The sequence below is a fragment of the Carassius auratus genome, unplaced genomic scaffold (genome assembly GCF_003368295.1).
Source record: "Carassius auratus strain Wakin unplaced genomic scaffold, ASM336829v1 scaf_tig00042780, whole genome shotgun sequence".
In the NCBI taxonomy this organism is placed as follows: Eukaryota; Metazoa; Chordata; class Actinopteri; order Cypriniformes; family Cyprinidae; genus Carassius; species Carassius auratus.
Genome location: NW_020526738.1, coordinates 1 through 26,556, shown reverse-complemented (window position 1 = coordinate 26,556; position 26,556 = coordinate 1). Strand labels below are relative to the sequence as shown.

At 35.2% G+C, this 26,556-nt stretch overlaps 1 protein-coding gene and 1 pseudogene across 1 annotated transcript; one reads left to right on the top strand and one right to left on the bottom strand.

Annotated features, from left to right (window-relative positions):
- Window positions 1–513: 513 nt before the first annotated feature.
- LOC113086154 (polymeric immunoglobulin receptor-like) lies at window positions 514–6,843 on the bottom strand. The gene is made up of 8 exons (XM_026255343.1): window positions 6,687–6,843; window positions 2,615–2,929; window positions 2,225–2,536; window positions 1,826–2,143; window positions 1,461–1,748; window positions 1,064–1,171; window positions 868–911; window positions 514–781 (listed from the first exon to the last, which is right to left on the bottom strand). Exons 2-8 carry the CDS (start codon window positions 2,880–2,882, stop codon window positions 572–574), a joined length of 1,548 nt encoding a protein of 515 aa, XP_026111128.1. The 5' UTR covers window positions 2,883–2,929; window positions 6,687–6,843; the 3' UTR covers window positions 514–571.
- An 8,362-nt stretch (window positions 6,844–15,205) lies between these two features.
- On the top strand, window positions 15,206–26,315 carry LOC113086157 (B-cell receptor CD22-like; annotated as a pseudogene).
- The last annotated feature ends 241 nt before the right edge of the window (window positions 26,316–26,556 follow it).

Sequence of the window (26,556 nt, the reverse complement as noted above, 5' to 3'; positions counted from 1 at the left end):
TTATTGACAATTCAAATATAATATAACCATTAATGTAAATAAAAATTGATTCAACAACTTTAATTAGGAGCAAAAGGGAAGAAAACATAACAAGAAAAGTTTTTTTTGTTGTTAATTTTTCAGTTAATGTTTGTAAAAATATTAGAAAAACGTGTTAATTTTAAATTGATAAAATATATGATTTTACTGTAAAACATCAGAAATATCACTGCTATAAAAGAGTCTTTATTAACGGTCTATGGCTGCTGTGTCTCTAAATATGGAGTGGAAACTTTACAGTCCTTCTAAAAGTGTCAATCAAGGGTTTTATTTCCTGTTTTCATCGCACCCAGATAAACTGAGATGACAAACTATTTTAAACATGAGAAAGATGCAACATGAGCAGCAGCGGAAACTCATTATTTACACACTGACTTGAACAACCCTCACACATCAAACAACTCTACTAACGAATTATAATAACTTAATATTATGCATAATATATCATAGTCATAATCATAGCATATCATAGTCTATTTTTGTTTTTAAATACAGATGTGTGAAGATCTATGACCTGTTATAGTTAGTTGAGTTAGCGGTGACTGACAGATGTGTAATCAGAGTGAATCTCATTCTTACTGAATCTGACTGTAGCTTCACTGAGAGACTCTTCATGCTTCTGGAAACTGACAGCAGTGTACAGGAGTCCATCAGAGGGGATTGTGGGTAATTCATTATTGCTGTTAATTTGAGCTGATCCAGGATCTGAGAGAGAATCATGTCTGCTGTCTGCACATGATGACTTGACATGGATATGAGAGAAAATGTATTTTAAAACAAGAAAATATATCATAAGAACAATATACAAACACACAAAGTGTAACTCACCATCATATTTTTCTTCTTGCTCTTGTCTGATGTTGAGATTCTTCCTAATTACCCAAAACAAAATATTTTATTCAGAGAAAGAGAAACTAGATCAACATTAAATGTCAGCAGAAACTTATTGATTGATATTTACTGAAGCAGCTCACAGACAATCAAACTATTTAATTAAATGACTCAAGAGTTAAAAAATGAACACCTCGTCTCTTGTGTCTTAATTTGCACAAAGTCAGAGTGAATCCAGGGATCAGCAGCAGAATCACACACACATAAATGATTATGATAATAATGATGATCCTGGAGAAATCTGAGAATGAAACAAACATACAGAGTGATAGTTCAACATGCATTAGAAATACAATTACTTCATTAAACTAAACTAAATTATGGAGGAAAATTAGCATATTTTAGTCTCTCTTTTGCAGACATGCACACAACTCTCGTTCATCTCTCTGTGAGTCTCATGTGGGTTTCCTGAATAAAGACTGTTAGTCTGTTAGTTCTCTGAACCTTCAGCTCATCTCTGTGGTTTTGATCTGAAATTAAAACACTGTGTTCATCAAACATTGACAGTGTGAATAAAATAAAGTTCTTACTCCTGTTCTTATCTTTGCTGACATTTAAATGCACTTTAGTGATGACGTGATCTCCACACCAGTATATCCCAGAATCCTCTTCTCTCAGATCAGTGATGTTCACAGTAAAGACTCCAGCAGATGCTTCATCACTGAAAGAGAATCGATCATCTCTGATCATCTCCAATGAAACTCCATCCTTCACACACATGGAGGCTTCATGTGCTTTGCAGAAGCTTTTCTGATCTTCATCCTGATGTTTGCACTGGATTGACACGTCGTCTCCTTCATACTTAGTCAAGTTCAGCTCTGGAAATGATTACAGACACAAGAAGATTAATTCACAGCCGGAGTTTGACATCTTCAGATGAAGAAACCTTCCTCACCCTCGTTCATGATGACCATCAGATGAGTGTGAAGATAATTGAGCTCTGTTTCTAATGTCACTGCACACCAGTATTTCCCAGCATCCTCTGCTGTCAGTGCAGTGATGGTCCCAGTGAAGACACCTGCAGTGACGTCATCTTTCAGAGTCAATCTGTCAGTCTTGGTCTCTTTCTCTTCTCTCACAGTCTCACTGAGAGGATTTCTGTCTCTAGTGGAGCACTTCCCCTTACAGAGAGACTTTAGCTTTGATTTATAGATTGAATCATAAGGACAGAAGATCTCAGCAGATTCTCCTTCACGTCTCACTACTGGAGGCACTAAAACAATCAAACACAGATATTTGACACACATGATTGTGAACAGTGTTTACTGCAGTGAAATCATCTGAATGGACTCACTGATGAGGTTGAGCTGAATTTGAGTGTTCAGGGAGATGAAAGTCAGATCTGTGTCTCTGGTTTCTGCTCCACACCAGTAAACTCCAGCATCTCTCACACTCACATTACTGATGCTCACTGTAACAACTCTCTCTTCATTTCTCTCTGATGAACCACTCATTTCTGTCACTTTAGATGAGCTGATGTTCTGGCAGATGTGATTATCATCCTCTTTACAGAAATGAACTTTATGTTTCTCTGGGATCTGACAGGTGATGATGACTTCTCCACCGAGATACACAGATTCTGTCACTCTCTTTGGATATTTTGCATCTACAAAGTAAGATAAGTTTACTCAAAAAGTCAAATAGACACATCATACATGCAGTTAAAGTATCCTCTGTCCCTCACCGTGTCTGACGCTCAGCTGTATCTCAGTGAATCTCTCAGTATAGTCAGATACTTTCACTCCACACCTGTATGTTCCTGCATCTGCAGCTTTCAGCTCTCTAAAAAACACCATCAAGACTCCTGCTCTGGTGTCGTCATATAAAGAAACATCTCCATTCTCCATCCATTCATCCTGAACTCCTGGACTCTTCCTCTCTGAGCATCCGTCTGATTCTTTACAGATGTATTTTGGTTTGGTTTTGTATTGAGGATGTTCACACTTGATCATCAGACGACCTCCAGAGTAGACGCTCACACTAGACACGCCCACTTTAGCTGTCAATCACACATATCATTACAGACATGGGGACTTGTGACTTGGTGACTTGGACTCGAGTCGACTCGAGTCGCTATTTTTAGGACTTGAGACTTGACTCGGACTTGGAAGTTAAAGACTCGGGACTTGACTTGACTTGAGACACAATGACTTGAATGACTTGAGTGTTAATCACATCATGTTTTCAGTTTGAATATAAAATATATAAATTATTTTTTTAAATAAAGTTGATTACTCAGCTGGAGCGCAGGCTGAGAATAGCGTCGTGACTGGATCAGGACACTATCATCAGTCATGCCCTCTCTACCTTACACACACCACGCCCACTTAAATCAGATATCACATCACATCAACATGTCAGCCTGAGAGGTACCGAGGGTCATCGCTTTTGTCTTCAATAGTTCGCGCCTAAAAACGCGTGGAAAACGCTAGTCGCGCCGCTTTCTCCTTCTTTCCAAAGCGCTCGGACAGAAGTGCTCCTGGGGCGTCTGTCGTTGCTAAGCATCCATGACACGCTCTCTCTCAATGAAGACGCGGAAATTTCAGCAAAGTATAAATGGATTTGCAGCACTAAAAATCGCTCGCAGTAGCTCTGCTACTAAATTCATTTCAAAATGGCAATCCATATACAGCTATGAACAGCTGTTCCTTCATCTTAGCTGAGCTTTCAACGTTGATACGGGAAAGGATGAAGCTGATTGGTTAGTTATTGTCACATGACCTGCGGTGCGCTTGCGGCATTCTGAAAAGTTTAGATGTTTTTAACTCGATGCGGTGCGACGCGCGCGCGTTGCTATCATTATGAGCGCGCATACCGCGCGCCTACATTGGAAATAACGAACTTGCGCGCGCAAAAGACGTGATATGAACGGCCCCTAATGATCCGCTAGCAGGCCGTCAAAAAACGCATTCCAGGGGCGGCGCTAGGGCTGGGCTAAGGGGGCATAAGCCCCGAATATTTTGTTACCTTGTCTTTCTCATAGAGCAAAACAATTAATCAGAAAAACTAATGTAGCTGCCGCGATTACCCAATCATGAGAAGTGCATATATATATATATATATATATATATATATATATATATATATATATATATATATATATATATATATATATATATATATATATATATATATATATATATATTAGCACTTGTACAGTACAGTACAGAATATATATATATATATATATATATATATATATATATATATATATATATATATATATTAGGGGTGTAACGGTTCACAAAATTCACGGTTCGGTTCGGTACGATTCACTGATGTCACGGTTCGGTTCGGTACGGTTCGGTACGTTTTAGATACAGCAAAAAGAACAAATTGGCAACAAAGTATGTTTTTTGTTTTTTTTTACATTGAACAATGATCTATTCTTTACCCATCTTCTATGGTGTTTTCTTAGCAGCATACTGTATAAAACAAAAACAGCTCCTTATTAAAAAAAATTGAAAATGTTATATTGTTGTAGTAGTTATGAACAAATACAAAGATGTAACTTTTCATATGGAACTCTATAACTCTTTATATTGAGTGTGTTTTTACTCAATTGGTTCTCTATAGGGCTTATGTTTTTTGGAACAAAGCAGGAATTACGGTCTGGCTGAAATGGGCTCGTGAAGGAATATAGTAACGGGGCTCAATTACATTAAGCATATTCTTAAAACATGCGTTTTCCACTATAGGCGCTCGCTCACTCAGCACACGCTGAAGGCTCGTTGCAAAATGACTAAAGGGTCTTTCACACAGGACGCGGTATGCGCGGCGCTGGACCCTGGGCTCAGCGTTGCCCTTCAGATACAACGCGATTTGCGCTGCACTATGCCAAGAGCAAAGTAGGTGGAGTTTTCAAAACTGCCCGTGCATACGTTCTATTTATAACAGTTCTTCTATAACGTGCAGGCCTGTTAATTGAATCGTACTGCTCAGGAAATTCCGACACAGTACAGTACTAGTCCATTTTGATTACCGTGCTTGTTTGGATGCCCCGATCGATTGGTAAAGTGCACCCAAACACCAGACCTGTTGGTTATTGGAGGATCTTCTATTTGTGGTCTGTTAAACGCATTGGCCATTTTTGAAACGAGCCTTCAGCGCGTGCTGAGTGAGCGAACGCCTGACCTGAGTAGCCTAACATAAACATATAAGCTGGTGTTTTTTTTTTCTTGTTCGGGGGTGTCAGGGGCGTTGCCTGTTACGTCGTTTGGGTTATTGGGCTACCTTGTTGAACGCATATCATTATATTTCAAAATTTTTTCTTTATTTTCCAAATATAATTAATTAGTCCAACGAACCGTTCGGTACATAATGCGTACCGCGTACCGAACCGAAAGCCTCGTACCGAACGGTTCAATACGAATACGCGTATCGTTACACCCCTAATATATATATATATATATATATATATATATATATATATATATATATATACAGAATATAAATATGACGTATTTTAAGTTGTTTCATACTTTTTTGTTATGTACAGTACAGACCAAAAGTTTGGACACACCTTTTCATTCAAAGAGTTTTCTTTATTTTCATGAATATGAAAATTATAGAGTCACACTGAAGGCATCGAGGGCTATTTGAGCAAGAAGGAGAGTGATGGGGTGCTGTGCCAGATGACCTGGCCTCCACAGTCACCGGACCTGAACCCAATCGAAGATGGTTTAGGGGTGAGCTGGACCGCAGACAGAAGGCAAAAGGGCCAACAAGTGCTAAGCATCTCTCGGGGAACTCCTTCAAGACTGTTGAAGATCATTTCAGGAGACTACCTCTTGAAGCTCATCAAGAGAATGCCAAGAGTGAGCAAATCAGTAATCAAAACAAAAAGTGGCTACTTTTTTGTTATGTATATAATTCCATATATAATTCCACATGTGTTAATTCATAGTTTTGATGCCTTCAGTGTGAATCTACAATTTTCATAGTCATGAAAATAAAGAAAACTCTTTGAATGAAAAGGTGTGTCCAAACTTTTGGTCTGTACTGTACATAACAAAAAAGTATGAAAATACGTCATATTTATATTCTATAATCTGAGAGAGAGAGAGAGAGAGAGAGAGAGAGTGTGTGTGTGTGTGTGTGTGTGAGAGAGAGAGAGAGAGAGAGAGAGAGAGAGGAGAAATGTAACAGTTTAATGTTGTATGTAAACTGTGTTTGAGAGAGAGAGAGAGAGAGAGAGGTGTTCAGAGAGGAAAATGTAAAACATTTCAAACACTGTTGGCAGAAGTGAAAAATAAATAATTTTAGGAAGTTACAATTTTGTTTGATTCCATGATGTATTTTACTGAACATGAGTATTTACAATGCAAATCCAAATTATTTTAATTTACTGACAGTTACTTATATCTTGTCTTTTAACTTTATTAAGATCAGATTCTGCAGGTAGAATAACAATATTAAGGTGACTTGACTTGGACTTGACTTGACATAGCTTGTGACTTGACTTGACTTGACTTGCCCAACAAAAAAATACTTGGGACTTACTTGAGACTTGAAGGTTAAGACTTGAGACTTACTTGAGACTTGCACATGTGTGACTTGGTCCCATCTCTGTATCATTAAATCTGTTTCAAACACAGATTTATATATATATATATATATATATATATATATATATATATATATATATATATATATATATATATATATATATATATATTTTATATATATATATATACATATATATATATATATATATATATATATATATTATTTGTTCATTTATTTTTTTCACTCACCAATAATATGTAGATGAACAGTATTAATAATGGAGTAACTGTACGAGTATCTGTTGATCCAAACTCCACACAAATAAACTCCTCCATCATCTGGTCTCACAGCAGTGATTCTCACAGTGAAGAGGTTTTTATGTTTGTCATCAGAAATACTGAATCTTTCTTTCTTCTTCCATCTGCTGTAAATACTTTCTATGGAGTCTCTTCCTTCTTTGAATATGATTTTAGGATTATTAATATAATTCTGTGAATATTCACAGCTGAAAGTCTCAGTTGTTCCAGTGTCCAGCATCACTCTATTTGACATGTTACAACATGAATCTGTAATGTTTTACAAAGATAAAAAATATATATATATATATATATATATATATATATATATATATATATATATATATATATATATATATATATATATATATATATATATATTATAAATTGTTAGTTTTATTAAACAAAGATTTTGATTGTAATTTGTTTGACCTTTTATGTTCAGAATCATATATATACGCTGATCTTGAAGAACATCAATTGCGTATCTTCCAGCATCTCGTTGATTTATATCTCTGATGTAGATCATGAGGTTTCCCTCATTGTTTCGAAACAGTGTAAACCGTCCTTCATTAATCCATTTATCATGTTTCGTATCATTTATTATTGTTTCCCACTTTGGTAATTTGGCCATGTATTTAACAGAGTCACTGTACCACAGTTCTCCCGAATCAACAATAACACTTCCTCCAGAATATCCAGACACATCAATGTCTTCTGCAGCTGTCAATCAGATTAATACTGTGATCAGAAAGCTGATGAACAGAAAACAGCATCATTACTGCAGTGATGAAAGAGAAAAGCTCTGACCTGAGATCAGGTAGAAAGTGAAGAAGATGAGGAGGATCTTCATTGTGACTTGAGTTCAGTCTTCTTTCTGCTGAATGATCTCTGTGTGAATCTCTCTGTCTCTACATCTGTCTGCTTTAGTTACTTCCTCTTTATTCAGCTTTATAACTGAGTCATAGTTATCTGCTTCCTCACAGAGACGTTATCCTGAGAGATGTAGAAAACCGCCCCATAGGCTTGATTTGTAGTTTTGTTGTAGTTGGCAAAATTGTTCAGGTTAACCGTAAATTTTATGCAGTAAGTTTATAGTTATGCATTTCATGTTTCTCGAGTTGAATAATCTAGGTGGGGATGAAAGTGTAATGTATGTACTATTGGGTATCAACATTCTGTGATAAGCATCCCCTCTAGTGGTTTTGTATTGATGTTAATAGTTCAGAGTAAAACAATATGAGTTAACACAACTCAATTGTCTGCTGTGTATCATTCATTATTCATTATTTCGTTTCGTTCAGCCATGCTACTATTATTATTATTTTGCAGCGTTTCTGTTTCCTGTGTCTCACTTCAAGGACTGCATCAGGTCGCACTGCGTAGACCCAGGTGACATCACTTCCTCAAGCCCCACTCAAGGCAATATTTAGAAGACGACAACAAAGTGAAGTCTGACACAGAGAAAGAGACCGATGTGTGTACTTCTAACATGTTTGGTTGTGTTGTGTTTATCAGTCGAGGGAACTCCATATATTATCTAATGTACATTCCTCATTCTCATTAGCAGGTAATAACCATTTGCTCTTACCTCCGAGACTCCGATATGGATTCCTCCCTGAACACACCTTCTCAGCTGAGTCGAGCCACTTGAGGCTTAGTAGGAATATTCAGTTCCAGAAGAATATGTTATTCATAAATAAATTGCTCTGAGACTCTTCTTTTAATAAAGTTTTAATGCATCACCATTTGTAATGGTTTCGCTTTATTAATAGACAATAACTCATAAGCAATAAAAATAAGAAGTCTTCACCACGGAGTACAGCCTCAAACTCAACACTCTTGGGCCTTTTATGGCTCTTGCATACAATTTGTATTTAATCCCATGCCGGCCCCCCACCACATTACTCCTTATTTGGTAATCACATGTATTCATACACACATGTACATGACTTTCATCACAGTCTAGACAGAGTGTCAAAAGTTCAGAATGGAAACATTGCAGGGGTGGTCAACCACACCGCTATAAAAATAATCTATAGCACTTTTCAAGTATAGCTGCAGGCCTGCCTTGTGTTAACCACACAGGCTTTCTTTCACTTGCAGCCCTTGGATGATGAGATCAATCAACATTTATTTTATTTGCTTCTCAATTCCCTATAGAAATTGGCCCAGTCAGAACTTATCTGGAAACCACTTATTTGCATTATTAACGTGGAACCCTACAGTGGGTAAAATAAACGTTGTAAATTCAAATCAGAGGGTTTTTGTGTGTGGAATGGATGTATTCTTGAGTCTATAAGGTAAAAATAATATAATAAGATAACCTTGTTTGAAATGGGTTTGGCTAAAATAAAATTTTGGTTTTGTCTATACTACCAGGTATGATATTGACTGGGTTAAATAAAATTGCATTACTAAGAAGAGACTAAAATACAATTTTCATTGACTAAAACTAGACTAGATGATAATAGTCATGGATTTTTCTGAAGAGTATGAATGTGACTAAAAATTCTTATATGTGACTTTAATTCTTTTATCTCTATGCATTTATTCCATGTCAAAGATGAATCATTCCAGAGGTCATGATGACAGATGTGAAGCTTGTTGTTTTGAGATGAATGAACCTCTTTATGAGAACGTAAGGTTAAGTTTGACGGAAGAAATAAGTCATTACCAGGGAAATGTAGGGTATCTTATTATTTAACTTTCTTTCTTTCTTTCTTTCTTTCTTTCTTTCTTTCTTTCTTTCAGCTAAACATAATGAGTCCATAGTGTTTTTGAAGCCCGGAAAGGCCAAATGAATTGATACAGTAGTGTTTAATCCAATGTGTTTCACCTTTTCAATCTTTACGGTATAGTCTGTTTGATTAATTTACATGTTTTTTCAACCTTACGCTTCATTGTTTGTGTGTTCAAGGCAGAAAATAAATATCTGATACTGCAATAGTTTACAGTCTTCTGCCGTTTGATTCCTGTGAGACACTGTTAGAACTTTACATACTTTTACATACTTTTTGTGGTATTTTCAACGTTGCTGGTGACCATGTTCCAACACTTTTACACTTTTACTTTTTACTTTCACTTTTACAACTGTCATATAGATTCCAGTCTTTGTTTGGATTTAAACATATTTTACCAGCAGCTGTCCTCAGCATGGTGTGTTCAGATCAGTGAATCATTTGAATTGGTTAAGAACTTTTATCATTTATCTTTCATCTCTGTTTTTTTAGACACACAATATTTTGCATGCTTAAGTGACACACTTGAACTTCCTTCAACATATTCTGGGAACTGCTTTAGGTTGAGGTCCTGATGTGTGAGACACTGAAAGTGTGAGGCCACATTTTTTTTCTCAGTTCCTTTATACCACTGTGGTATATATGCTTGTTTGAGACTCAAGTAAACTGAGAGTGTCAGATCACACGCAGTCTGAGTTCTTTCCTCTCCCAGGTGATTGTACTGATAAGGGATTGCATGGGTTACAAAATGTTACAAAATGTTGCAGAAATGTTACAAAATAAAATTATCTCAACAATTGTCTCAGTTGATTCTAAAATTCAGAAGCTCCTCTATCATAGTCTTATTATAATCAATCAATAAAACAACTATTATATAGACCTTCCTGAGATACTTGATATTGGTGCAAAGATGTGTGTTTTGTAAAATATTTCCTTTTTTTTTACAGGCATCTCAATTACTAAATTGTGTCATCTGATACAAAAAGTAGGAACTCCTGAATTTCTATGTTTATAAAACACACACACACACACACACACACACACTTGGTCTTCACATTTGCTTGAACACTTGGGCCAAATACAGGAAATATGTCATGCAATAAAGTATACATGTGAGTATTTGGACAGGCCCTGTGGGTATCTTTAGAGCAATTCAACTGATATAGAGGACTTATTATAAATAAATGAATAAATAAATAGGAAGGAGCTGAAACTGAAAGCATGAGGAGTTTTAAAGCTGTTCCTTTTATTTAACTACCACATTTCTATTAATTAGTCAAGAATAATCAAATGCAAAATCAAGTAATTATTTGCTTGGTTCATTGGGAACATATGCATATGTTTGAAAACATTATATGGCCTGATGCATGGACTTTCAATGTAAGGACTGATGTAAGATTTAACTTCTGTTATATGTCTTCAGTCCAATGACGTCATTGTGATGATGGCCAATTGTTGCAACTATCTGCAGAAGATGAAGTGTCATAACCACATATTAAAATATAATGTAGATGCATCACATGAGAGTGTGAAAACCACAGTGCTGCTTTCATCCTGATCATTTGTTGTGCTATCACTGGTCATGAGTGTTGGTGAAAGAGGTAAGAGCTTCTTTCATTATCTTTCTTCAGATTCATCATCATCACATATCTTTTGTGTGTTTCTGTTTAAGAGGAGATAACTCACTCTAAGGTTTAACGTCAAAAGGCAAAGTGATTTTGTATTTAATGCCCACAGTAGTTCAGAACTTTCTTAAATGTAAATGTTTTTGTTGTTGTTTATTTGTTTTGTTTGTTTGGTTGTAAACTCTGACATCAAAGTAAAAATTCCATTATCCGTGTGTATTGTATCTTCTGTTAGGTTTCATATAAACAGGAGAACTGGAGTGACTTCCATTAAAATACAAATTTTATCTGGCAGCTTAGTGAGTAAATACAGCTGCGGTTAAAACTCTCTGTCTTTAAAACTTTATTTGTTCAAAAATCAAGCTGGTCTTCAGCTAGAAAGACTATTATATTTGGCCAAACTTTGTAGAGTGAATTGTTTTATTTATTTATTTATTTATTTATTTTGTGCTGATGGGGGGTGGGGGTTGGATGCAATGGCATTTTCGCATGTTGGTCTAAGCAAACTGACCAGTGAATAGGAAACAAAAAATAAAAATAAACAAACGTGTTTTTATCTCATGTATAAGGAAAATAAATGCTGGCATTTTACCCTCTCTCTGTCTTTATTTTACAATATTGAGAATGGTAGTAAAACCCACCAAGACATTTTTAATGTTCTAGGAACATTTTCTGCAAATAGTTTTATTTTAGTTCCTAAAATGCTTTGCTAAAAGTTAGGATAATATTCTCTAAAAACATTCTAAAAATGTCTATTGATAACATTTTTACAACATTATTCGCTAACATTCTAATAAAGCTTCCCATCACACTACATGTGGACTGACATTGCTCAGAAGTCAAATGTTGGTTGAAAGTGAAAACCCAACATCTGATTGGTGTCAAACTCTAGCGTAAATACTCCAAACACAGTATTACCAACTGCACTTATTATAAGCAATAATTATTTCTGTCACAAATGTAAAAAAAAAGTTCTTATTGAGATTAACAGAGGTGTTGTTGGTTTATTGAAAATAATAGTTTAGTTTGATGTCACCATTAAGTTGATCAGTAGTTAGGAAGTACGACTCTTTTCAGTGTTACTGTTCATTTAACTGCTGTAACTATATTTGAGAGTGAGATGTCATCAGGTGATGTTGGTTATGTGCTGATATTAGAACTTTCCTCTTGTAGTGATCTAATCAATTGGTTTTATATGGAGTTGAATCTGTGCTATTAATTTAATATTAGTGACTATTGCAGATGCAATGCATAATATTCTACAAATATATATTATACTTTGTCTGTTCTTTTAAATTATGTTGTCAATGAACCTGAGAGTGCTTAGACACACAGAGACCTCAAGAATTACTGTATACATCTCAACAATGGTGACATGCTTATGGGTGCCATGGATGAGTTTTGTGTGATGTACCCAGAATACATTGCAACATGCAGCATGTCATCATTGTTGATATTCATATACTGAATCTTAATGTTTGTGTGACAAAGGATTTTTTTTCCAAATCCTTGAAATAATCTGCTTTAAATTCAGATGGGTATCAGGATGTTGAGCCATTAAGCTGCTTTAACAAATAATATGAAACTAACACCATACATTAATACAATAATGTATCAATCACTAGCAAGCAACCAGCACCATCTTTCTTTCTTTATTTATTTATAAAGGGACCATGCACAAGTTATAACATACAATTTTCTTCTCATGTATTGTACCAGCTTTAGCCAAGGACTCATTTTCATCCGCAGTTCCCCAATCTAACCATATGTTCTCTTTCTGTTCTTACCATTATACAAATTGCAGCAGTTAAAGAACAACACTGACAAGTCAAGTGTCAAATTGCACAACTAAAGCCAACACTTACCACCATTATGGTGACACCAAACCAAACTATTACTTTTAAACCAGGCAAGGCAAAGCACCTGCTTAAATATTAATTAGAATGTTTAGGAGATAATGTTCTAATAATATTATTAATAAACTTTTTTTTGGAATGTTTTAGAAAACATTATCCTATCTTTTGTGGGAACGTTCTGGGAACAAAAATAAAACTACCAGCTTAAAAAATCTAACAAGAACAATCCATGAAAATGTTCTTAAAACATAAAAAAAAAAAAAAAAAAAAATCTAGCTGGGTAAAAACAGAGAGAGAATAAAATGCCAACTGGGTTAAAAAGGGACAACCCCAGCACTTGGTTTGTTTTGACCCAGCGGTTGGGTTTATTTTATCCAGAGGTAGGTAGTCCAGGGGCCAAAGAGTAAAAGTCCTTAAATATTTTTGTTCCACTCATAAACTCAGCAGCTTATTTCACCAGAGAAGGAACCATATCATTCATTTGAGTCTCAAGTTAAACCCCTAGTTAGTGATGGCAAGATTAAGCCTCATGAAGCTTTAAGCTTTTAAGCCAAGTGGCTCACAAAAAGGGTTAATTTCCGGAAACTTAATTTGCTCACAATACCACCTGGTGGCCAACAAGTGTAAAACAAGCAGATATATTACAGACAGAGGTGTAAAGTCCAGTGGTCAGAAAGTAAAAGTCGTCATATTTTTGATCCACCAATGAACTCAGCAGCTGATTTCACCAGAGGAGGAACCAAGTCATTCCTTTCAAGTCACAAATGAGTCTCAAGTTAAATCCCAAGTCCTAAAAGAGTTAAAGTTAGTGAGATAATTAAGTGACGAATTAAATGATGATTGTGCATTAGTGATGAACACCTGCGTTTCAGAGGATCGGCTGATTTATCGTTTAAAATGATGCCACCATCATGGAGATCAGTGTTTTCTTTAGTTGGGCTCTTGACCCTTTTAATAATTCAAAGTATTTTGCTTTTAAACACTTGCAGTTGTGTTACATGGTAAATATTAACACATTGCTGTATTCAAAGCTTGAAATAGCAAATTATATTGCCCTTTTATCATGTAAAACATGAGAGTGTCTCTCTTTGGTTTGTTATATGATGTTCAGCTATTACTGAACTACAACAAAAGTCCTATTTAATAAATATTATTTTAATGCTTAAATTGTACAGGATCAGGATTTTAGACATGATCACTTATCATATGATCCACAAAAGTGGTTACAATAATTATTAATGCTACATTGCATGATGGGAGTTTTTTTTTTGTTTTTTTTACTATGGTTTTACCCAGCATGCACTTCAGCTTGAAGCATTTTGTTGGTTGTCACCATTGTTGAGATTCATATGCTGGGTCATGATTTCTGTGCGTTTTATTAGGAAAAGGTTTCAAAAATGCATTTGCATTACATACATTATATTTCAAATTAATTATCACCATTAAACCAACAGTTCATTTGTATGTAGCAGTTTGACAATGTAGGTTATTTAAAAACTGAATATATTTTAGTTTTTCTTGGAAATAAACAGGCTGATGCCTAATAATTACTTCGTGTAAAAGCAGCTAGTAATAGTTTTCTGCACTGATTGCACTGCTTTATAACAGCACATATACTTTTGCAGAGAAATATCTAACACATGAAGCCAAAGGTCAAGAGTCCAACTGAAGCAAACACTGATCTCCATGATGCTGGCTTCATTTTAACCAATAAAACATCAGCATCTGATCCTCTGTAACACACAATAATGGCAGGTGTTCATCACTAATGCACAATCATCATTTAATTAGTCTCTTAATTATCTCATTAACTTTAACTCATTGATGACTTGGGATTTAATTTGACTCTTGGTTCTCTGGTAAAATCAGTTCATGGGTAGAATAAAGATATGGCAGGACTTTTACTTTCTGATCCCTGGAATTTCTACATCTGCCAACCATTGGGTTTGTCCCTTTTTAACCCAGTGATGGGTTATATTTAACCCAGCATTTTTTGAGTGTTTCTAAACCAGTCACACTGAGTCTGACTAAACCTTAACAAACATCAGCATTTAAACTGACAGTGATAATTATATTGTTCTATAAAAATTACAAATGAAGACAATTTTAAAATGATCTTCAAAGATGAAAATAAATAAAATAAATCATGAATAAAACTTGTTCGTGATGGCTTAAATATGCCCCTGTTGATTTTAGTTTTTAATATTTTTAATTAATTAATTAATTTATTTTTGTAGGTGTTGATGATGATGTCTATGCTGATGTCAGTCAGAATGGATCCTCTTCCTCTGATGTTTCTGATCTTGATTAATGGTGAGTCTCTGCAGCACTTTACCCACCTAGAATTTTTTTTTATGTTCTAGGAATATTTTCAGTGGCAAGGTTTATTTTAGTTCCCAGAATGTTCTGCTAAAATGTAGGATAACATTCTCTAAAAATATTCTAAAAACGTCTATTGATTACATTGTTACAACATTATTCTCTAACACTCTAGTAAAGTTTCCCATCACACTAGATGTGGACTAATATTGCTCAGAGGTGAAAACCCCACCTCTGTTTGGTGTCAAACTCTAGCGTAAATTCTCCAAAAAAATAAAAAGTATTACCAACTGCACTTATTATGGAAAAGGAAATAAGTTCTTATTGAGATTACCAGAAATGTTAATGGTTTATTGTAAATAATAGTTTTGTTTGACATCACCATTATGGTGATCAGTACTTAGGCAGTATGACTTTTCTCAGTGTTACTGTTCATAGCTATATTTGGTACAGCAAAAACAGTGAGAGAAAGGTGTCATCAAGTGTTGTTGATTATTTGCAGATATAATTTTTTATGTAATGGTCTGATCAACTGGTTTTATCTGGAGTCGAATCTATGCTGTTAACTTAATATTAGTGACTATAGCAGACGTGTTGTAAAATACAATATCCTGCAGATTTATAGCATATATAGCGTTGTCTACTATTTTAAAATTATATTGTTCATAAACCACAGAATGCTTAGATACACAGAGATAACAAAGAATTAGTGTATGAATCTCAACGATGGTGACATGCTTAATATAATAATATAATATAATGCTACAATTCATATAACGCTATAATCTCTTAACTAATGCGTGAAATTGGTGAAATTATCTGCTTTAAATTCAACTTGGTCTAAGACTGTTGACTGTTGAGTCTCTTTAAAAAATAACATGTAACAAACACCATACATTAGACCGGGTGAAACTAGACCACATATGTGATGATGTATTAATCATCAGCAAAGAACCAGCATCATCATCCACATGGTCTCTTGCTGTTGCATAATAAAGATTACATCAGTTAAAGAACAACACCAACAACTCAAGTGTCAAATTGCACAACTAAAGCCAACACTTACCACCATTATGGTGACATCAAACCAAACTATTAAGTTTAAACAGCCATCCACATCAACATCTAAACCTCTGCTTAAATCTTACTTAGAATGGTAGGGGATAATGTTCCAATAACGTTATGAATAAACATTTTTAGAATGTTTTAGAGAACATTATCCTATCTTTTGAGAGAACGTTTCTTGGAAAAAAAAAATAAAACTACCCGCTAAAAACATTGTTAGAACAATCCATGGGAATGTTCTTAGAACATTTTAGAACAAAAAAATCTAGCTGGGTAGAAACACTGAAGATGTTGCATGCATTTCCCCAACAACTGCCATGATGCACAAGCTGCTGATATTTTGTTCACTATATGACTTTTGTGTTTCAGGGGTTTGTAGTGGTGAATGGGGTGTGAATTACAGACATTCACACATCTGTGCACTAAATGACTCTTCAGTGATACTGAGCTGTAATTACACATACCCTACTGGATATCAGATCATGGAAGTGTTCTGGACTAAAAACCCTGCAAAAGTTGAAAAGCTTCGAGATCTGTCTGAGGACCCTGAATACAGTCAGAGGCTTCATTATTTGGGAGATGAACAGCAGAACTGCACCATCAGACTGAGTCATGTGACACATAAAGATTCACACATGTACTTTTTCAGATTCACAATTAATGTAACATATGGAAATTGGATTGGTTATCCAGGAGTGTCTCTTACTGTCACAGGTGACTTTATTGAGGTTTCACTCATATTCTGTGCATTATGTTGAATAATAATAATTGTATGAAAGCAGCACTAGATACAATGTGTGTGTTGTGTTCAGATCTTCAGGTGGAGTCTCCTGAGACAGTGAAAGAGGGAGATTCAGTCCATCTGACATGTAACAGCAGCTGCGCTCTGACTGACAGAGCAACATTCATCTGGTACAAAAACTCACAGCCATTAACTGAGAGAAGAGACAGAAACAATCAACTCCTGCTGCAGTCAGTCAGAAGAGAGGATGCAGGCAGATACAGCTGTGGTGTAGAGGAACACACTTACATCTCTCCTGCTGTTCAGCTCAATGTCACGTGTGAGTATGGATTCATTTCTTTAGTATATTAATTGTTGAGTTTATGTTTAGGCGGGAAAAATTTAAAATAACTTTAGTCTTTTTTTTAGACCCACCAAAGAGTGTCTCACTGTCCATCAGTCCATCTGGTGTAATAGTGGAGGGAGATTCAGTGACTCTGATCTGCAGAAGTGATTCAAACCCTCCTGCAGAAATCACCTGGTTTAAAGGAGGAATGATTGTAGGATCCGGAAGAATCTACAGCATCTCAAAAATCAGCTCTGATCACAGTGGAGAATACAAGTGCAAATCCAGAAATAAACATGGACAGAAATACTCTGAAACTGTCACTTTAAATGTCATGTGTGAGTTAATGATGGTTCAGTAACTTTTACATTTTTTTAATAGTATTGCTAATTATATTAATGTTTTAGATCCTCCCAGGAATGTCTCAGTGTCCATCACTGAGTCTGGTCAGATCTGGGAAGGTGATTCGGTGACTCTGATTTGCAGCAGTGATTCAAACCCTCCTGCTCTGAACTTCAGCTGGTTTAAGGAGAATCAAAGGTCAGCTGTTGGATCTGGACAGAGTTTCAGTGCACTACAGAGTGGAAGCTTTTACTGTGAGGCTCACAATCAACATGGATCTCAGAGATCAGATGCTGTTACTGTCACTGTTAAAGGTAGAGCAGCTCATTTATTCTTTCTAAAGGGAAGCAAACTAATCTGTTCAGATGTTTTACTCTTGTCTCTGTTGTAGGACGTCTGGTGATATTGTACATATCCATTGGAGTGGTTTGTGGAGCTTCAGTTATAATCACAGTGCTGCTGATTTGGTAAGATGTGTGCAGTATTTGATTGACGGTACTTAACCTCATTTATAACCTTTAACAAAAGAAAAATGTAGTTGTTACCCACTGGGCAAAGTTATGTCCAGTTGATGTCTTTTTATGTATTTGCTGATGTTTAAAAGATGTCCACTGAGGAGCCAGAATGAAAGTTTTTATGACGTCTTTTTTTGACATCTTCTGTACGTCCGAATTAGATGTTCAGAGAACCTCCTTACAAGGTTAAAAACTAGTTCAAATGTAGTCAGTAGAAATATTTTCAACATCATTTAATGTTCATTTAGGCATAACTTATACTGTTTCTGGACCAAATCAGCACTCTCAGGATTTAGAGTCATGTTATTTCAGTGTCATTTCCAGACACAGTGTTTGTCCTAAAATCAAGAAAATAAAATAATCTTTATGAAATAATGAAATAACTGACGATTGAGCATGTGGTAAAATCAACTGCAAATCAAAGACATTAAATCTCTGAAGATCTCAGCAGAGGAGGATCTAACATATACACAAACATATAATCATTAAATTGACTTTATTTCTGTCAGACACTAGAGAAACTCTTACTGATAATTGTTGATATTTGTCACCATTGTGGTGGACAGTGTTTGGTTTAGTTGGGATCTTGGTCCAGCTGCTTCTTCGATTAACCTGTCTTTTCTGTAACTGTGTTTTTTGTGAAACACTGCAGTAAAGAGAAACAAACTTAAGAGAGCTCAGGTGGTATCAGTTCTATGCTGACGACGAAAAAGTTATCACATATTAAGCACCTGAAGTTATGAAGTTAGCTTTGTTTATTTATTTTTTAATTCATAACCTCCAAGCCTTTTAAATCTACAGTACAGTACATTGATGTGATGCACATCCAAAATCTTGTATTTTATAACAAAAAAAGTATATTTTTTTTCTACAAGATTTCTATACAATAAAATAAACATAATTGCAAAAAAAAAAAAAAAAATACACTAATATATTTATTTTGCTATTATTTAGTCTGAATTAACAGTACGATGCTAGCACTTGAGCTCAACGCTCTCTGCCACAACAAGAGTGCTTTATAACACACAACTACAACAGCCAGAGATAAGCTAACACAAGAAGTATGAGGACGAAGATCCCAACTTAACCAAACACTGATCACCACAATGGTGCCTTCAAATGAATCAAATATAAACATTTAAACCTGTTAATTCTCAATAAGAGCTTATCTATATGTCTGACAGAAATAAAGTCAATCTAATGAGTGAAGCTGATGAAGCTGTTTGTGGAGATGTTTGATCTTCCTTTGCTGAGATCTTCAAAGATTTAATGTCTTTAATTTGCAGTTGATTTTACCACATGCTCAGTCGTCAGTTATTTCATTATTTCATAAAGATTATTTTATTTCCTTGATTTTAGGACAAACACAGTGTCTGGAAATTGCATTGAAATAACACAAGTCTAAATCCTGAGAATGTTGATTTGGTCCAGAAACAGTATAAATTATGCCTAAATGAACCTTCAATGATGTTGAAAATACGTCCACTGACCACTTTTGAACTAGTTTTTAAACTTGTAAGGAGGTTCTGTGAAAGTCTAAATCGGACGTACAGAAGACGTCAAAAAAGACGCCATAAAAACTTTCATTCTGGCTCCTCAGTGGACGTCTTTTCAACGTCAGCAAATACATAAAAAAGACGTCCACTGGATGTAACTTTGCCCAGTGGGTAGTTTAGCTTTCTACTTGTTGGACAATGTTTTGAAATAAAATGTGAATAATGCTCCACAAGGTCTAATACAATATATAATTTTTATACTCTTTTTTTTTAACACATTTGTTGCTTTTAAGGAGAAGCAGGATGAAAAAGAGAAAAGAAAATCTCGAAATTCAGGTTAGCAAGATTACTTTTATTGTCAATAGTCTCATTAGTAAATGAACTGCACTGCACTGCTGAAAAATGAAAAAGAAAAAAAGTAAAAATAGATAGTATGTTCCCCCGGTGACCTATATTTTAACTACCTCCTCTCAACCTGCACAACATTTTGAATTCACAACAAGCTTACATATTACTCACACTTTGAGTATCACAGTATGAGATTAGTGTGATGTCACTGTGGTCATTGCATGGTCTGGCATGTTGACTGGATAGCAAAAATAGCAATTGTTCATATATCCTGACCACTAGATGGTCCTGTGCTGAAACTATGCAGGTACTCTCAGGTCACTGTTGTTATAAAAGACACCATCGGTGCTTCTCAGTATAACTCCTCGTTTCCTCAATTCTCCATCTTATGACCTGGAAATCAGTCGAGCTCAGCCATCTTTTAGGTCATCTTAATTATCTTATAGCACTGTGAAGAGGCGAGGATTAAGGAGTGAAGAGGCTTCCTGAGGAGTCATGAAGGAGGATACACAGGAGTCTTTTTCTGTGAAATTCTTCTCCCCCTTCACATCTTTCGTAATAATTTACATTTATATTTATTTTGCAGTTTAAATAAACCATACATGTCATATATTTCAAAAGGGCATATTGCTTCATTTATAATTATTATGAATGTCTTAACAAACTTTAACAACATAAGGGCAGATCACTTTAGCGCAGCTGATGATGCTCTGATGTCAAGAAAATTCCAATGTTCCTCCTTTGATTTCTCCATCCTCATTTCCATTCCTTGTATTCTGTTATCCTTTCGTTATATCCTAAGGGTGGGTGGGGCTAAGACACAAGGAAATGTAGTGAGGAAAGGTAACAAGGACGAACAATTAAGAAATGAGAAGCACCCCAAGTTTGGTTTGAAAATGCTAAAGCATTGCCGGGATATAGTCTCATGTCCATTTGGCCATGCTCTCCATCAAATTTGTTCACATGTTATTCAACTCTAGCTGGATTAACCAACTTGAATTCAGTATATTTTTTTGCCAGCATGGTTTGAATATAAGCTGAGCCAATTTTAATAAAAAAATAAAATAAAAAATAATGAAGCTGAAGTAGAATCCATATGCAGGGTTTATTAAACAGTTCCACAAATCCAAACTCAGTGTCAGCAATGGCAAGTAGCGAAGTCATACACAAGGAAGCATGCAAAAATGCAATCTAAAAGTGTAGTGAACAGAAACAGAAAACTGGTCATGCACAGGAAAATTAGACAGTGAATCAAACGCTTGGTAAGGCAGGGTAAACTGGCAATACTTCGCAAAGATGCAATGTGGTGGCCAAATTAATATGGCAGCCAAACAGGAAGTAGCTGCAAATGAAGAGCTCACAGGTAAACTCAGGTGAGCGCTCCCTCTGCTGGCCTGGTGTTACAGAAAGCAATAGGGACACTGGGTTCCTGCTTGTTCTGTAAACATTTGTGAATGTTGCTGCTATTATAGCAGTGACCCGACACATATAACTGAGAGCTGCTATCAGTTGTTTATGGTTCACCTACAGCAGATGGAGGTGCAAGAGATCTCTCACAGGACGAGAAGGTCGAGGTGGGCACACAGGCTTTGTTGGTTGGGGAGCCCTTTGATATTTGGTTGATATCTGCAGCCTTGCATTGAAAGAGTGGTAGAGTTTGGTCCCAGCATACACCAGTTCCTCTATTTTCTTTGAGAAGCTTAGTAGTGCTGGAGAGAGGGATAATGTGTCTGGTGAGCAGGGCTCTGGCTCTGGTGTTTCCGGTGACTGTGATATACTGCTGTCTTGTCATCCCTGGCTGTTTTCCATTAATTCATTCATCCATTCATTTCCATTTTTATTTATTTATTTATTCATTTATTTATTTTGAGTAAATCAGCCGAAACAATAACTATAAGAATAACTTCTTGAATCTTGAATCTTAACAGTGCTTAAACTCGCGATAGGTCAATGTTAGTGAAAATGTCACTCTCTATATATAATTTATATAATTTTGAATAATCGTGGAAAGGAAACATTATAATAATTATAGATTTTTGGTGTTATTATTAAATTGTAATTTTGTTAAATACACATTATGTCCCGTTAATACAAAAAAGTATTTTTACCCTACATGACTAGTTCTTTCCCAAAAAGACATGTTTTATGTTTAATATATAGTGGCGGAGCCAGGATGTTTTTTATGGGTTGGCCAGGGAGGGACCAGCAAACAGTTTGGGGTGGCTCAGAAATGGATTATAATGTACTGAATGGTTTTAGTGCTTAAACACAACTAAGTACAATTAATTTCTACTTACCTGTAATTACATCAAAAACTGGGTGAATATGACAATTTTTGTATTATTCCTCACCTCCAGGTATTTTAATAAAGGGGCTCACAATAACTTTATTGTTTATTCAGTTTCTAGAAACTCCCAAATGATTGCTCTCCAACACTGCATGAGGCATGCGTAGTGATGAAAATTTGAAAAAGGCCGAAGTCAACAGTGATAAATGCCAGAATATAAAATTTGTTTTTTTTATGCATTTAAATATTTAAATTTCCCCATATTTGCTAGTATAAGTGCACTGTGCTCACATTTATTTGTGCAATAAATAAAAAAATACATAAATAAATCTGACAAATAGTCTAACAATATCTCATCAGACCACAGTTCACAGTTGTTCTACTGAAGCTGATTTGGCTGCTGTAGCTTTTCCGCTCTTATTTGATGCTCAAGTGAAGCTCAAGTGTGCATCTGAAAATTCTCCCGTTTGATGTGGTCATAGCCTAAAGAGATGCGGCAGTTCAGCATTTAAATAAATGCATTTCTTGTCAAGAAAAAAAATGGACAAAAACTGCAGTTTTGAGTGGGGTGGCCAAAGGAGTGGCCATGATTTTGTTAGTGGTGGCCACCCTGTTAATACATTTGGCTGCTTTTAGTCTTACGCTGGAGTTGGTTCACTCTCTGCCTATGCAGAACATGCACTAGGGTAGCCAGCTGACAATGTAGATTATTCTCCATTTGTTTTTCTTCTCTAGTCATGTTTGATCTTGTGAGTCTCCATGAGATCTTGTGTCACTGTGAAATCATTTTAACAATCAGCAAATGTGTGATCTTGGAGTCTGGTCAAATTGTCTAGTGTGCACTTTCAGAGGATTACTTGGCCTTACTAAGGCTAAAAATCGGTTGAAACCGTCTTCATGTCTGTTGTCTCCCATGTCTTTAAAATGGGTTAAGATCTGAATATTGTCTAGAGTGTGGCAAGCCTAACTGGACAGATTGATATCCCTGAAGTTTTACTGACTTGTTATACTGTGATGATTTCACAAGACCACGCTTACATACAGTATAATTGTTGTCTAGTAAAGGGCTCCAAGCTCGGGAATAGCCCGAACCTTGAGTACCCCCCTCACTGTTTAATTGTAAAATGAACGCGAATAGAGGAGATGAGGTGGAGGAAGGATGTTGCTAAACCGTCAATGGATAAGTCAGCTGTATCTATACTATGGTGTTTATTAACTTGATTGTGTTCCACCAGTTTTGATTAGGCTAAGTATCTGACGCACTCCTCCCAAACCTCGTTAATAAAACATCAAATGTTCCCTTTATTTTTGAGCAGTGTAGTATCTAAAACACTGAAAGTCTGAATGCAGTTGTAATTTGTTTATTAACAATGGTTACATATTTAATCTTTACTAATATATCTGCTTCTTCAAAGTCAAAGATGGATCATTCCAGACCTGAGGATGACAGATACAAAGTATCTGATGTTGATACGACTGGAAGTTTGTATGAGAATGTAATAGTAAGTTATCATTATAGTCAGTTCATTTTTGTGGACACAAATATGGTTATTGTTATAGATCATTATAATTATCAACTATTTGTCAATGCTTTCTCTATTCTCTCTATTTTTCATCTTTAATGGCAAAGATGAATTATTCCAGAGCTCATGATGACAGACTTAATGACTATGATGTTGAGTCGACTGAACCTGTGTATGAAAATGTAATGGTAAGTGATTTCACTCTTAATATCAAATGTCTACCGACTAAGTACACTGCTAAAAATGTATTGCATTTTTACAGGAAACTCCTGCACTGTTAGCAATTGATGTAATTTTACAATATATTTTACAACAATTAACTGTATTCATGGTTTTTATTGTAAATGCAAATGCATGATGGGAAATTGATGGACAGTCCTGTAATATTATTGTAACTACACTGTAGAAGCATTATTTTACAGACACCACAAAGCATTGTGGGATAGCATTAAAACTGGTACTTTCATATTCTTTCAAACATAAAAAGTCCAGTTTTCTTAACGTCAAAAGAAACTTTTTAAAAGGTATGATGTTTCTCAAACATTCTTTCAACTTAATTTTGATTTAAAAATTCAACATTCTAGGAACGTTGATTTGTAACATTCCAAGAACATAAAAAGGTCCAGTTTCCATATTAGTATAATGTTATTTTAAGGTTAGTAAAATGTTCCTGCAACATTCTCTCAGTCATTCAAACACCTGGTGTGATCAAGCAAGAAAGAAAGAGAAATAAGAACACAAACTACAACTTTGTTCAGCCACAGTCTTAGGTGAACTGAAGATACAAGACTTTAAATCTCTCAAGATCTGAATAAACAATTCCACAAACAGTATTACCAGCTGCACTTGTAGTAATACTAACCAGAATGATTTTATTTCTGTCATGCATCTACAGAAGTTCTTATGGAGAATTCACAGAGGTTAAGATGTTGATGTCTTAATTAAAATGTTATTTTGAGATCACCATCATACAGATCAGGGTTTGCTTCAGTTGTGCTCTAGACCCTCAACTTTGGCTGCAATGCTTTTTTTTTTGCTGTTGTTTTCAGAAAACTTTTCTACACATTTAAAGCAGATCAACAAGTCTGTTTTAATGACAACCAACTGACTGCACTAAAATGGTTTAAATGACCCAACTGATATAAAGATAAGTCACAGGCATCAACATTTGGCGTATTAAACACAACAAATGGCTGGAAGCCATGAACATGTTTTGTATGCTGGCATGAAACTTGTCACCATTGTTGTGTTTAATACGCCAAATGTTGATGTCTGTGAGTGTATAAATAATCTAAAACATGTTTTTAACAAAAAGTTAGCAAAAACGATGTTTATTCACTGTTAAACATCAGTGGACGAACCGCAACAGTGTTTCAAATTATTTATTGTTATATCAGTTTGGTCATTTTAACCATTTTAGTGCAGTCAGTTGGTTGTTATTAAAACAGACTTGTTGATCTGCTTTACATATGCAGAAATGTTTTCTGGAAACAACTGCAACTGCAGAAAAAAGTATTGCAACAAAAGTTGAGGGTCTAAAAAACATTTTAATTAAGACATCAACATCCTAACTCTGTGAATTCTCAATAAGAACTTCTGTAGATGCATGACAGAAATAAAATCATTCTGGTTAGTATTACTACAAGTGAAGCTGGTAATGCTGTTTGTGGAGTTGTTTATTCAGATCTTGAGAGATTTAAAGTCTTGTATCTTCAGTTCACCTAAGACTGTGGCTGAAGAAAGTTGTAGTTTGTGTTCTTATTTCTCTTTCTTTCTTGCTTGATCACACCAGGTGTTTGAATGACTGAGAGAATGTTGCAGGAACATTTTACTAACCTTAAAATAACATTACACTAAAATGGAAACTGGACCTTTTTATGTTCTTGCAATGTTACAAATCAATGTTCCTAGAATGTTGAATTTTTAAATCAAAATTAAGTTGAAAGAATGTTTGAGAAACATCAAACCTTTTAAAAAGTTTATTTTAACGTTAAGAAAACTGGACTTTTTATGTTAGAAAGAATATGAAAGTACCAGTTTTTATGCTATCCCACAATGCTTTGTGGTTTCCGTAAAATAATGCTTCTACAGTGTAGTTACAATAATATTACAGGACTGTCCATCAATTTCCCATCATGCATTTGCATTTACAATAAAAACCATGAATACAATCTATGGTTGTAAAATATATTGTAAAATTACATCAATTGCTAACAGTGTATATGGTGCACAGCATACAATTCACTGTTTAAGATCAAGTTATTCAAGTCCTTTTATACTGACCAGAAATTTGAAGTGTGTAATTTAGTCATGAAGTTATTCACAAAATAACTTTCTTTCTTTTAGCGTGACAGGCCATAGTGTTTGGGACGTGTGGCAAAACATTTTACAGCCTTTTTCTGTTTCTCTGTGGGAGCAGCCTGAATGGTTGACAGTGTCTTGATTTACAGAAATTAATAAGAAAACTGGTTCTATCACAGAGTGACTTACAAATGATAAGCCTTAAACGGGGGGGGTGAAATGCTCATTTTCACTCAATATACTGTTAATCTTTGAGTACCTATAGAGTAGTACTGCATCCTTCATAACTCCAAAAAGTCTTTGAGTTTTATTATATTATAAGAGAAAGATAGTCTGT